At 46.1% G+C, this 15,098-nt stretch overlaps 1 protein-coding gene across 1 annotated transcript; it reads left to right on the top strand.

The window, feature by feature from the left end:
- Window positions 1–4,070: 4,070 nt before the first annotated feature.
- Window positions 4,071–14,888, top strand: pex11b (peroxisomal biogenesis factor 11 beta). The gene is made up of 5 exons (XM_074613478.1): window positions 4,071–4,421; window positions 9,749–9,864; window positions 9,947–10,148; window positions 13,581–14,595; window positions 14,631–14,888. Exons 1-4 carry the CDS (start codon window positions 4,366–4,368, stop codon window positions 13,960–13,962), a joined length of 756 nt encoding a protein of 251 aa, XP_074469579.1. The 5' UTR covers window positions 4,071–4,365; the 3' UTR covers window positions 13,963–14,595; window positions 14,631–14,888.
- Window positions 14,889–15,098: the final 210 nt, after the last annotated feature.

Below are 15,098 nucleotides of genomic sequence, written 5' to 3'. Positions count from 1 at the left end.
GTCAACGGGATGGTTTTAGTCGGGTGGTGCCGACGTTTGGACTGTAAAACACGCCGCTCTGAGCCTCGTCGGACCGGCGCTGCTGCATCATTATGTCATGTCGTCTTTTTGCATGGACCAAAGTTAAATGCATAAATAAGTGTCCTCTGTGTAAACATGGAAGACTCTTCTTATTATGTAAGTGTCTTTTGTGTTTAGATAGCTATAGATCAGTGGTCTCAAACTCAATTTACCTGGGGGCCGCTGGAGGCAGAGTCTGGGTGAGGCTGGGCCGCATCAGGTATTCCACAAAAAAAGCTTTGTTAAAAAAAAAAACAATCTTCTCAAACGTCATTATTAACAGTTCTTTAACTTGAATGGGTTCTTCTGAACATGAACTGTCCTGAACATGAATGGAACATTGAAGAACATGAACGGTTCTTCTGAACATGGCCTCTATTGCGTCTCCCACTTTTCCTGAAATTGTCTGTGCTCGTCACCAACCTTTCTCTTCACTGCAGGCTTTGAAAAAGACAAGATATATATTCATTCCACTTGGTGTCACTCCGCAATAAAGTTGTGCCTGCTGTGTTTGTGTTGCTCTGCAATTACACCACCAAACCGCTAGTTGGCGGCGGCGTCGCTATGAGTTTCCTTCTTCTTCTTGTACTACAAACAGAAACTGAGGGAGTTGGAGCTAATAACTGTTGAACCACAGAACTTTTACATTACTGCAACGCCGAAAAGAGAAAATATATCTGAGTGGATTTGTGTGAACAAACATTGAAAAGATGGAGGCAGAGAGAAGTAGAACTTGGTCCTGGCCGCTCAGCATCGCTGAGAGACTGGACCAATCACAGCTGTTGCGGTCTGCGTCGCCGCGACGTGTAGTTACATTTCTGGAGAGGTGCACGTCAGGCTACGGCGTCGATTACACGCAGAAGTATAAATCAAGCTTTAATCTAGTTTATGCGATGTTACACGGGCGCCGCCACAGTTGTTGTGAAATGTTTCTCTGCTTGCATCAAGCCCGGCCGATTGCCCGTCCCCGGGAGCCAGATACCCCGCTGTGATTGGTAGGTTCGTTCAGCTCGGGCTCGCGCAACAAAGGGACCTTCAACGGCAAACTGCCATTCACATAAAACTCGCGGGCCGAGGGCGCCTGGTTAGCTCAGTTGGTAGAGCGGGCGCCCATGTAACAAGACTTGGTCCTGACCGCGGCGGCCCGGGTTCGAATCCGGCCTGTGGCCCTTTCCGCATCCACTCTCTCTCTCCCCCCTTTCCAAGACTCTATCCACTGTCCTGTCAATAAAAATGAAAAAATGCCCCCAAAAAAAAAACTTTATAAAAAAAAAAAAAATTTGCGGGCCGCACTAACATTAAACTTTCATATCAAGGTGGGGGCCACAAAATATCGTCTTGCGGGCCGCAGTTGGCCCGCGGGCCGCGAGTTTGAGACCCCTGCTATAGATAGATCATGTATTGTTTCCACAGCCTGTACACACAAAAGAACAATTGATGGACATCAATCACAAGAACACAGCCACAAGGAACACAATGCAGTCAACAACAACAGCAACCCGTCGTGTGATGGGAATGATGTACGGAGGATGAGAAGTAACCCCCCCCCCCACCGCCCCTCAAATAATTACAGAAATAAGACCTGGTCCAGACGTCTCGAAATGCTCTGACAGGAGTCTGACAAACGGATTTTAACTCGAGGTCCAACGTCTAGATCGGCGGTCAGCAACCTTTACTATCTAAATAAATAAATCTGTCTGGAGCTGCAAACCATGTGATCATTGTGATGAAGGTAACACAGTTTATAGTCTAGTATATAGTATATCAGTCTAATGCAGTGAGGGCCAAAGAGACAATGTACTACAGAGTATTAGGGCCACATTGAGGGAAAACACATCTGAGATTTACAGAATAAAGTCATAACTTTACGAGAAAAAAAGAGAATAACACGTAAAATTACTACTTTATAATATTATGACTTTATTCTCTAAATCTCAGATTTATTTTTTCCCTCAATGTGGCCCTAATACTCCGTCGTACCGTCGTACCATAGACCTACAACTATGATCAATAAAAAATAAAATGTAAACAAAGAACAGTTATTCATTTCCATTTTTATAAATCCACAGGGAGCCTCTGGAGAGGAGCTGAAGGTTGCTGACCCCTGATTTAGCGTCTTGGCTTTCTGCCACATCTCATGGTCTTCATCAGCAGATGGAGTTTTGCTCACGCAGACATAATTGAGACAAAATAATAATCTGTGAGAGGTGGTCGAAAGCTCTGAAACATTCTAGTAAGTGGACCTTCTGTAGAGTTGAGATTATTAATAAGGTTCCCAATGACGTAACGATCATAAAAATAATAACTGGATTCATCATAACGACGTGAATTTGAACGACTGAATTCTGAGTTAAAGCTGCACTAAACAGTTATTAATGGGAGTTTTGGGAAAATTACAAATTTCTATTTTACACATTGAAAAAAAAACATTCAAAATGGGACTAAAATTTTCCGAACAGGTTTGGGGTTAAATATTCAAATATTTAATTTATTTATTTTTATATCTCACAATATAAATTTGCAGAAACATTTCTGGATCAAATGATTTCATCCCATAAACCCATAAAACCACTGATGATCCATTATCATTCATGTTTTTTAAATATTCAGAGTCATATTGGTGACACAAACTGAGATAAAGATACATCCCATTCATAAACAATATATATGTACTAAAGTATTGAATTCGGATACGTTAGGATATTGTTCTTTTTTTATTTGGTAGGTATTTTATTGTAAAGATGTGCTGCTCTTGTAATGTTGACTGTATATTAATTAAAATAAGATAAACAAACGGCTCAGTCTTATTCACACACACTCTGTTGATGAAGTGTATCGACCAGTTGATCAGTGAACCGTCAAACAGCCTCGACTGACTGTCCACATGGAATGTATTTAAATGCACCATCATGTATTTACATATAAACAGCATTAATAACATTCACATAGTTTTACTTTTTTATTATAGGCTACATTGAGTTGTATTGTACTACATGTACTTGACTTCATTGTGTTTTCCCACCAGGCCTGACATGAACACACACACACACACACGCACACACACACACATAGGCCGACTGACTGCAGAGGACCCCACACCTATCTTTCATAATGAAAATAATATTAAAGTGGCAGTATATTTTTGGCATCATTGGGCAGACATCCCATAATAACCTTTCATCATATTGTAATTGAAGTGTTCTGAGAGAAAACTAGACCTCTGCTCCTCCTCATGGCTCTGTTTACAGGCTTTAGAACATCTAGCCCGTGACGGGAGACTTTGACCAGTATTCAGAGAGGAACATCTTACGTGATCAGATATATGAGCTTTAGACGGGGATGGAACTTGGAAGGGATTTTAAGGATGAGCGAGAAAATGAGGGAATGTTGCAAGGCTCTCTTTATTTTTCTTAAAAATACAGGATTAGATCGTAAGATATAGTTGATTTTGTTTTGTTTGTTTATTGTTTTGTTTAATTTAAATTTTTTATTTCAATTATTTATTTATAACATTTTTATTTTCTCTTCTTTTTCTTGTTCTTGTTCTTTTTCTTCTTCTTAATATTAATGATAATGTTATTATTATTATTGTTATTATTATTATCATTATTATTATTATGTTGTACCGGAGTGTAACCTGTCGTTACACTCCGGTCCAGCAGGTGGCGGTATGAACCTCTACACCGGAGTGTAACCTGTCGTTACACTCCGGTCCAGCAGGTGGCGGTATGAACCTCTACACGGTGGTTTGCGATCTGCCATTCAATCAGAGAAGCAGCAGCAGCAGTGGGAGTGACGTCATACCGGTAGACTCAGGTGACCTGAAGTCTCGGAGGTTAAAGTTCTGCTCATCAGAATAGTTGTTCCCGGTACCAGCTAGCTGCTAGCAGCTACAGCTATCTGCTAACAGCTACAGCTATCTGCTAACAGCTACAGCTACAGCTATCTGCTAACAGCTACAGCTATCTGCTAACAGCTACAGCTATCTGCTAACAGCTACAGCTATCTGCTAGCAGCTACAGCTATCTGCTAACAGCTACAGCTATCTGCTAACAGCTACAGCTATCTGCTAACGAGCAGCTCAACAGGTTAGAACAAACAGGTAGCTTAGCTTAGCTTAGCTAACTAGCTTAGCATCAGGCCCAGAACAACAACAACAACAACAGGACCAGAACCAGAACCAAGACCAGGACCAGGACCAGGACCACGATCAGGATCAGGACCAGAACCAGAACCAGAACCAGAACCAGGACCAGGATCAGGATCAGGACCAGAACCAGAACCAGAACCAGAACCAGGATCAGGATGGACTCGTGGGTTCGGTTTAACTCTCAGAGCCAGGCCAAAGAGAGAATCATCAGGTCAGTTCATCTCAACAGAGACCACAGAGAGAGAAGGTGAACATGTGAGCTACAGTCAGCTACAGTCGGCTACAGACAGCTACAGTCAGCTACAGTCGGCTACAGACAGCTACAGTCAGCTACAGACGGCTACAGACGGCTACAGTCGGCTACAGACAGCTACAGTCAGCTACAGTCGGCTACAGACGGCTACAGACGGCTACAGACAGCTACAGTCGGCTACAGACGGCTACAGACGGCTACAGTCGGCTACAGACGGCTACAGTCGGCTACAGACGGCTACAGTCGGCTACAGTCGGCTACAGCCGGCTACAGCCGGCTACAGACGGCTACAGTCGGCTACAGTCGGCTACAGCCGGCTACAGATGGCTACAGCCGGCTACAGCCTGCTACAGCCGGCTACATCCGGCTACAGTCGGCTACAGCCGGCTACAGCCTGCTACAGTCGGCTACAGTCGGCTACAGCCGGCTACATCCGGCTACAGCCGGCTACATCCGGCTACAGCCGGCTACAGCCGACTGTAGCTGTCTGTACAGTCAGCTACAGTCAGGAGCTCCACGTGTTGATGTTCACTGCTCACCCGGGAGATGTCTATCTAGCTGAAGCTAATGTTCTTTATGCTGGGTCTGATCAGCTGCTGGTTGTAGCTGCTGCTGGTTGTAGCTGCTGGTTGTAGCTGCTGGTTGTAGTAGCTGCTGGTTGTAGCTGCTGCTGGTTGTAGCTGCTGCTGGTTGTAGCTGCTGCTGGTTGTAGCTGCTGCTGGTTGTAGCTGCTGGTTGTAGCTGCTGCTGGTTGTAGCTGCTGCTGGTTGTAGCTGGTGGTTGTAGCTGCTGCTGGTTGTTGCTGCTGGTTGTAGCTGCTGCTGGTTGTAGCTGCTGGTTGTAGCTGCTGCTGGTTGTAGCTGCTGCTGGTTGTAGCTGCTGCTGGTTGTAGCTGCTGGTTGTAGCTGCTGGTTGTAGCTGCTGCTGGTTGTAGCTGCTGCTGGTTGTAGCTGCTGGTTGTAGCTGCTGCTGGTTGTAGCTGCTGCTGGTTGTAGCTGCTGCTGGTTGTAGCTGGTGGTTGTAGCTGCTGCTGGTTGTTGCTGCTGGTTGTAGCTGCTGCTGGTTGTAGCTGCTGGTTGTAGCTGCTGCTGGTTGTAGCTGCTGCTGGTTGTAGCTGCTGCTGGTTGTAGCTGCTGGTTGTAGCTGCTGGTTGTAGCTGCTGCTGGTTGTAGCTGCTGCTGGTTGTAGCTGCTGCTGGTTGTAGCTGCTGGCGGTTGTAGCTGCTGCTGGTTGTAGCTGCTGCTGGTTGTAGCTGCTGCTGGTTGTAGCTGCTGCTGGTTGTAGCTGCTGGTTGTAGCTGCTGCTGGTTGTAGCTGCTGGTTGTAGCTGCTGGTTGTAGCTGCTGGTTGTAGCTGCTGCTGGTTGTAGCTGCTGCTGGTTGTAGCTGCTGCTGGTTGTAGCTGCTGGTTGTAGCTGCTGCTGGTTGTTGCTGCTGGTTGTAGCTGCTGCTGGTTGTAGCTGCTGGTTGTAGCTGCTGCTGGTTGTAGCTGCTGCTGGTTGTAGCTGCTGCTGGTTGTAGCTGCTGCTGGTTGTAGCTGCTGCTGGTTGTAGCTGCTGCTGGTTGTAGCTGCTGCTGGTTGTAGCTGCTGCTGGTTGTAGCTGCTGCTGGTTGTAGCTGCTGCTGGTAGCTGCTGCTGGTTGTAGCTGCTGCTGGTTGTAGCTGCTGCTGGTTGTAGCTGCTGCTGGTTGTAGCTGCTGGTTGTAGCTGCTGGTTGTAGCTGCTGCTGTTTTTAGCTGCTGCTGTTTTTAGCTGCTGGTTGTTGCTGCTGGTTGTAGCTGCTGGTTGTAGCTGCTGCTGGTTGTAGCTGCTGCTGGTTGTAGCTGCTGGTTGTAGCTGCTGCTGGTTGTAGCTGCTGGTTGTAGCTGCTGCTGGTTGTAGCTGCTGCTGGTTGTAGCTGCTGGTTGTAGCTGCTGGTTGTAGCTGCTGCTGGTTGTAGCTGCTGGTTGTAGCTGCTGGTTGTAGCTGCTGCTGGTTGTAGCTGCTGCTGGTTGTAGCTGCTGGTTGTAGCTGCTGCTGGTTGTAGCTGCTGCTGGTTGTAGCTGCTGCTGGTTGTAGCTGCTGCTGGTTGTAGCTGCTGCTGGTTGTAGCTGCTGCTGGTTGTAGCTGCTGGTTGTAGCTGCTGGTTGTAGCTGCTGCTGGTTGTAGCTGCTGCTGGTTGTAGCTGCTGGCGGTTGTAGCTGCTGCTGGTTGTAGCTGCTGCTGGTTGTAGCTGCTGGTTGTAGCTGCTGCTGGTTGTAGCTGCTGCTGGTTGTAGCTGCTGCTGGTTGTAGCTGCTGCTGGTTGTAGCTGCTGGTTGTAGCTGCTGCTGGTTGTAGCTGCTGGTTGTAGCTGCTGGTTGTAGCTGCTGCTGGTTGTAGCTGCTGGTTGTAGCTGCTGCTGGTTGTAGCTGCTGGTTGTAGCTGCTGCTGGTTGTAGCTGCTGGTTGTAGCTGCTGCTGGTTGTAGCTGCTGGTTGTAGCTGCTGGTTGTAGCTGCTGCTGGTTGTAGCTGCTGGTTGTAGCTGCTGCTGGTTGTAGCTGCTGCTGGTTGTAGCTGCTGCTGGTTGTAGCTGCTGCTGGTTGTTGCTGCTGGTTGTAGCTGCTGGTTGTAGCTGCTGGTTGTAGCTACTGCTGTTTTTAGTTGCTGGTTGTAGCTGCTGCTGGTTTTAGCTGCTGGTTGTAGCTGCTGCTGGTTTTAGCTGCTGGTTGTAGCTGCTGCTGGTTGTAGCTGCTGGTTGTAGCTGCTGCTGGTTGTAGCTGCTGGTTGTAGCTGCTGCTGGTTGTAGCTGCTGGTTGTAGCTGCTGCTGGTTGTAGCTGCTGGTTGTAGCTGCTGCTGGTTGTAGCTGCTGCTGGTTGTAGCTGCTGGTTGTAGCTGCTGCTGGTTGTAGCTGCTGCTGGTTGTAGCTGCTGCTGGTTGTAGCTGCTGGTTGTAGCTGCTGCTGGTTGTAGCTGCTGGTTGTAGCTGCTGGTTGTAGCTGCTGCTGGTTGTAGCTGCTGGTTGTAGCTGCTGCTGGTTGTAGCTGCTGGTTGTAGCTGCTGCTGGTTGTAGCTGCTGCTGGTTGAAGCTGCTGGTTGTAGCTGCTGCTGGTTGAAGCTGCTGGTTGTAGCTGCTGCTGGTTGTAGCTGCTGGTTGTAGCTGCTGCTGGTTGTAGCTGCTGCTGGTTGTAGCTGCTGCTGTTTTTAGCTGCTGCTGTTTTTAGCTGCTGCTGTTTTTAGCTGCTGGTTGTTGCTGCTGGTTGTAGCTGCTGGTTGTAGCTGCTGCTGGTTGTAGCTGCTGGTTGTAGCTGCTGCTGGTTGTAGCTGCTGGTTGTAGCTGCTGCTGGTTGTAACTGCTGGTTGTAGCTGCTGGTTGTAGCTGCTGCTGGTTGTAGCTGCTGCTGGTTGTAGCTGCTGCTGGTTGTAGCTGCTGCTGGTTGTAGCTGCTGGTTGTAGCTGCTGCTGGTTGTAGCTGCTGCTGGTTGTAGCTGCTGCTGGTTGTAGCTGCTGCTGGTTGTAGCTGCTGCTGGTTGTAGCTGCTGGTTGTAGCTGCTGCTGGTTGTAGCTGCTGCTGGTTGTAGCTGCTGGCGGTTGTAGCTGCTGGTTGTAGCTGCTGCTGGTTGTAGCTGCTGGTTGTAGCTGCTGGTTGTAGCTGCTGGTTGTAGCTGCTGCTGGTTGTAGCTGCTGCTGGTTGTAGCTGCTGGTTGTAGCTGCTGCTGGTTGTAGTAGCTGCTGGTTGTAGCTGCTGCTGGTTGTAGCTGCTGCTGGTTGTAGCTGCTGCTGGTTGTAGCTGCTGGTTGTAGCTGCTGCTGGTTGTAGCTGCTGCTGGTTGTAGCTGCTGCTGGTTGTAGCTGCTGCTGGTTGTAGCTGCTGCTGTTTTTAGCTGCTGCTGTTTTTAGCTGCTGCTGGTTGTAGCTGCTGCTGTTTTTAGCTGCTGAAAAAATAAATCTGAGATTAAGAGAATAAAGTCATAATATTATAAAGTAGTCATTTTACATGTTATATCCTTTTATTCTCGTAATATTCTGACTTTATTCTGTAAATCTCAGATGTGTTTTCCCTCAGTGTGGCCCTAATACTCCGTAGTACATTGTCTCTTTGGCCCTCACTGCATTAGACTGATATACTATATACTTAGACTATAAGCTGTGTTACCTTCATCACAATGATCACATGTTTTACAGCTCCAGTCAGATTTTCTGTTTTTTTATAGTAAAGGTTTCTGACCCCTGGGTTCGTTAAATCAGGTTGTTATCAGGATATTGAGTTTCATAATGGAGGTTTAAGTCAGTGTGACCTCAGGTTTTATAAACCAGGCTTGAGGGGGTGTAGGCCTACCACGAAGTGAGATTAGTGGGTTAGCCAGGTACTGTATATCGGGCCTAAAGACTTTTCAATGTCTTTTAACCTGGCTAACGGTGATGCTGTTGTGGAGCACTCTGCTGTTTGATATCTGTCTTTAACTGTAATGTCCGTCAGTTGACACAGACACAAAAGGAATTTTACCAGATTACATTTGAACACATCATGGACTGGCGACCCTGCCTTCGCCCAATGTCGGCTGGGATCGGCTCCAGCCCCCCCGCGACCTCTAACGGGATAAGCGGTTGCAGATGGATGGATGGATGGATGGATGATAACGTTGTAATTTACCTTCACCCAATAGTCATTTTTACTGAGCAGAGCATGAACGCCTCATAACAATAACTCAATGGCACCTCCGTTAACGTTAAAAGCTCCGTTATTTTCCAAACAGGACTGAGCTGCTAACGGCTGCTAACAGCTAACGTTACTAACTCTCCTCCTGCTGATGTAAACACAGCTTTGTTGTTCTCCGTGTCTCTTTATCAGGGAAAAGTTTAGTAGCTCCGTGCTGTCGAGTGCTTTTTTTTCTCTCCGTCATGACTCCGGTCCCAAACTAACTGAAACATGATACAGCGTGCGTCTGCGTCATTGTGCAGCGTAACTGTGGGAAAACGCTAATAAGAGGAATCGATAGTCACGGAGGCATGGGATGCCAAGAAAGCAGGTAACTAGGAACCAACGAGAACCAGTTCTCTAGTCCCATCCCCGGCGTTTTCCCTTTCTGCCAAAGTGGAGGATGGCCTGAAGATTTTATCCGCCACTGCCAACAATTTACCCGCATTCTGCAGGTGGTGGGTGTTAATTTCAGACCCTGACCCCAAACCTAACTGGGCATTTCTGTACTGACACTATACACCATTACAGACATATCTGCAGTAAGCTGATATCAGCTGATGAATCGGCCTGACTGATTCATCCTCTACTTTTCACAGTAAGTCTGCTTTATTCTGTGTTTGTGTTTGCAGGGCTGCTCAGTATGCCTGCACTCTGCTGGGCTACACGCTGCAGAAGGGCGGGGTGGCGGCTGAACTTCACAAAACCATCAGTCAGCTGGAAGCACACATGAGCCTGACGAGGAAGTGTGAGTGAAGCAAGTTGAGTTATTTTACCAAGCACCAAAAGCAAAGCAGAGGGATAGTGGCTGACGTGTTTGTGTCCCACAGTGCTGCGTCTGGGGAACTCCGTGGAGGCGCTGGAGGCTGCCAAGAGGGCCATCCACCTCTCTGACAGCGTGCTGAGGCTCTGCCTGACCATCAGCCACCTCAACAAGGCCATGTACTTCGCCTGTGACAACGTCCTGTGGGCCGGAAAAACAGGCCTCATCTCCAACCTGGACCAGCACAAATGGAGTCAGAGATCTTTCAGGTGAGTCTCTTTTTATTGTGTATGTTTTAATGGCATCTCATCTATATACATCTAAATAATATAATATAAATATAAATAATCAGTAACCTTTTTTGTGTCGATACTATCACGATATTTATCTATCTATTTACTATCACAACTTTTTTAACTCTAAAAGTTGAATCAGACACTTCTAGGGACTTTTACTTTGAAAATCTCTAAATGAATCCAGTAAAAAATGTTTGATTTTCAGCATGTATGTAGTCAGAGACGTCCTGAAGTCAAATATATCAGGATCATTGTCAAGAATTAGTTATTACATTTATTATCCAGCAACCCAAAAATCAAAGAATAAAGACATTTCCCTCACAGATTAGTGGGTTTTCCTTTTTAATTTATAAGGGACATGTAATGTTTTATACTTCTGGTGAATATAATCCATCAATCTGATTTCCATAGATGTATTTAGTATATACAGTTCCCTTTGTTAACACCTTATTTTGAAAAGTGGACGTAGTCCCACGTGTCTACTTCCTCTAACTTCTCCAAGGTGGTCTCTAGCTCTCCCGTCAGCTCCGTTCTCTTTATCCATCCATGGTCAGCTCCATCGGGGCCGTTTCAATGCAGAGAACACAAATGTCAGTATCTGGGTGCTCTACAGTCGTAGCGTCGGCCCGTTTGACCACGGAGACGAGAGCGACGGCCGGCTCCACCGCCACGTTACCTCCATACCATAACGTTACCACCATACCATAACGTTACCTCCATACCATAACGTTACCACCATACCATAACGTTACCTCCATACCATAACGTTTCCACCATACCATAACGTTACCTCCATACCATAACGTTACCACCATACCATAACGTTACCTCCATACCATAACGTTTCCACCATACCATAACGTTACCTCCATACCATAACGTTACCACCATACCATAACGTTACCACCATACCATAACGTTACCTCCATACCATAACGTTACCACCATACCATAACGTTACCTCCATACCATAACGTTACCTCCATACCATAACGTTACCTCCATACCATAACGTTTCCACCATACCATAACGTTACCTCCATACCATAACGTTTCCACCATACCATAACGTTACCTCCATACCATAACGTTACTACCATAACGTTACCTCCATACCATAACGTTACCTCCATACCATAACGTTTCCACCATACCATAACGTTACCTCCATACCATAACGTTACCTCCATACCATAACGTTACCTCCATACCATAACGTTACCTCCATACCATAACGTTACCTCCATACCATAACGTTACCTCCATACCATAACGTTACCTCCATACCATAACGTTACCTCCATACCATAACGTTACCTCCATACCATAACGTTACCACCATACCATAACGTTACCTCCATACCATAACGTTACCTCCATACCATAACGTTACCTCCATACCATAACGTTACCTCCATACCATAACGTTACCTCCATACCATAACGTTTCCACCATACCATAACGTTACCTCCATACCATAACGTTACCACCATACCATAACGTTACCTCCATACCATAACGTTTCCACCATACCATAACGTTACCTCCATACCATAACGTTACCTCCATACCATAACGTTTCCACCATACCATAACGTTACCTCCATACCATAACGTTACCTCCATACCATAACGTTACCACCATACCATAACGTTACCACCATACCATAACGTTACCACCATACCATAACGTTACCTCCATACCATAACGTTACCACCATACCATAACGTTACCTCCATACCATAACGTTACCTCCATACCATAACGTTACCACCATACCATAACGTTACCTCCATACCATAACGTTTCCACCATACCATAACGTTACCTCCATACCATAACGTTTCCACCATACCATAACGTTACCTCCATACCATAACGTTACCTCCATACCATAACGTTACCTCCATACCATAACGTTACCTCCATACCATAACGTTACCTCCATACCATAACGTTACCTCCATACCATAACGTTACCACCATACCATAACGTTACCTCCATACATAACGTTACCTCCATACCATAACGTTACCTCCATACCATAACGTTACCTCCATACCATAACGTTACCTCCATACCATAACGTTACCTCCATACCATAACGTTTCCACCATACCATAACGTTACCTCCATACCATAACGTTACCTCCATACCATAACGTTACCTCCATACCATAACGTTACCTCCATACCATAACGTTACCACCATACCATAACGTTACCTCCATACCATAACGTTACCACCATACCATAACGTTACCTCCATACCATAACGTTACCTCCATACCATAACGTTACCACCATACCATAACGTTACCTCCATACCATAACGTTACCTCCATACCATAACGTTACCACCATACCATAACGTTACCTCCATACCATAACGTTACCTCCATACCATAACGTTACCTCCATACCATAACGTTACCTCCATACCATAACGTTACCACCATACCATAACGTTACCTCCATACCATAACGTTACCACCATACCATAACGTTACCACCATACCATAACGTTACCTCCATACCATAACGTTACCTCCATACCATAACGTTACCTCCATACCATAACGTTACCTCCATACCATAACGTTACCACCATACCATAACGTTACCTCCATACCATAACGTTACCTCCATACCATAACGTTACCTCCATACCATAACGTTACCTCCATACCATAACGTTACCACCATACCATAACGTTACCACCATACCATAACGTTACCTCCATACCATAACGTTACCTCCATACCATAACGTTACCACCATACCATAACGTTACCTCCATACCATAACGTTACCTCCATACCATAACGTTACCACCATACCATAACGTTTCCTGTCCGTGACAGAGTTAGCATGTAGCTTTATCTCTGCTCTGTGTAGCTCTGCTTTTCCTGTCAATGTGTGAAACCCAAAGTGTTTCCATCCTTTACTGGATGTGTAGTGTTTACCACGCTGGATTTAACATGGGAGGGTGCAGGTCGTATCCACGACGACCCTCCAACATTTTATACTTTGTCGTTTCTGCTCGCTGTGGTTTGTTTTGGTTGACGGATACGGAACGGATATGACGTCACGTTACTCAGACTACCACAATAAAAGCGGTAACTCCCTTCTACCTCCACAGAGACTCAAATGAAGCGGTTATATAAACAGAAATCTTTTTAAAAATCCTAAAAATAAAAGAATCGCTAGAACAGACAATACAGCGACAACCCTCCATGGAACAAAGAGCAGTTCAAGCATCCAAAACAGAAGTTTAACACCGACACCCCGACGGTTCTCTAGGTCTTTCAAAGTGGATGTGAAAACATTCAAAGTAATGAAATGACGGAGTTGGAACATGTCTGTGTGTTTAATAGCAGCTATGTGATGTAAACCTGCAGGTACTACCTCTTTGCTCTGATCCTCAACCTGACTCGAGACGTGTACGAGCTCCGCCTCCTCGTCGACTGTGAAGCACGTCACAGAGCCACCAAATCCTCCCCTCCTCCCAACCCCAGCACCACCCTGCCCGCTGACCACTCGTCCTCCACTTCCACACCTGCTGCGTGGCTCCGCAGACAGCTCCACCTGCTGGTGACGGTGCTGTACGGCAACCCGCCGCTGCTGTTGGACCTGCTGAAGAACAGCTGTGATATCTTCATCCCTCTAGACCGGCTGGGCATTTACCCTACGGGGTCGGGCTTCGTCGGGGCCTGCGGCCTGGCTTCCTCTGTCCTCTCTATCCTCACCATGGTCCACCCCTGGCTCAAACTCAAACCGTGAACCCAGATCCACAGTGGAGGGGTCCGTCTGAGGAGACACGAGGAGGACTGAGACTCTAACAGGGCTAACACACTGAACAATCTGCAGCTGCTGGTGTGCTGTGATTTTGGACTAGTCATCAAACAGGTTCTTCCCCTCTGCATCACACACTGTTTCCACTGATTACTGCTGATTACTGACCCGCATGTTTGAACCCATCAAAGTTCCAGCTTCATGCTTCAGATGGAAGAACAGTTGTGTCTTTAAGGGTCTGAAGGTTCGTGTCTGTTGAAGCAGCGTTGCATCCATGAAGGTGCATACCTGATGTCTCATTGTTGTTGACAGGATGTGCACCTTCGTTGTGTCTTAACCCGTCTCTCCGTCTGGTACATCGTACTGATCGCCATCCATTTGTTTTCCTCCTGATCATCCCAGCTCACCCTCAGTCAGAGCAGCTATCTATGGAGTATTCTCTGGACAACCACCAGATCAGCGCTTCCCAACCTGTTCTATCAATGAGTAAACTGACGAGCCCTGACTACGGGACATATGTTATGTTCATATTGTTCATATTATATTGAATGCATAACAATAACAGCACAGAACAGCTGATAAACTGTTAAATTAATCCAAATAGTGAACGCAATAACTGCAGTGAGTTTGTGTAAATGAGCCGTTTGGATGAGCAGATGATTTGAATATTACATCAGAGACGAGTTTTCCTGTTATTTTTATGAACTTTTAATACAAATCTGTTTTATGTATAATAGGCTTCTTATTGTGTTTGGCCGTTGTTCTATCAGCTCTTTGCTTGTTTTAATGGTGTACTTTTCTAATGCAGGATGAGGCTGTTTAGCAGAGAGAGAGACGGTTCTGTGAATAGAGCTTGTTTTTAAGTCTTCACCCTGATTCTGTGAATTTATTAAAATCTGTCTGGAGCCGCAAAACATGTGATCATTGTGATGAAGGTAACACAGTTTATAGTCTAAGTATATAATACAACCACATAATATATAGTATATAAATCAACCACAATCAACTTAGTGTGTTTTTTTAAGAAGGGCTGTGTGATGGCGAGAATGTGGCGATACGATACGATACGGGGGGTTACGATCCGATATATTGCGATACTGTAAGTAAGGCGATATATTGCAATT

This window comes from Sebastes fasciatus, chromosome 17 (assembly GCF_043250625.1).
Source record: "Sebastes fasciatus isolate fSebFas1 chromosome 17, fSebFas1.pri, whole genome shotgun sequence".
NCBI classification, from domain to species: Eukaryota; Metazoa; Chordata; class Actinopteri; order Perciformes; family Sebastidae; genus Sebastes; species Sebastes fasciatus.
This window is presented reverse-complemented; position numbering and strand designations above follow the sequence as displayed.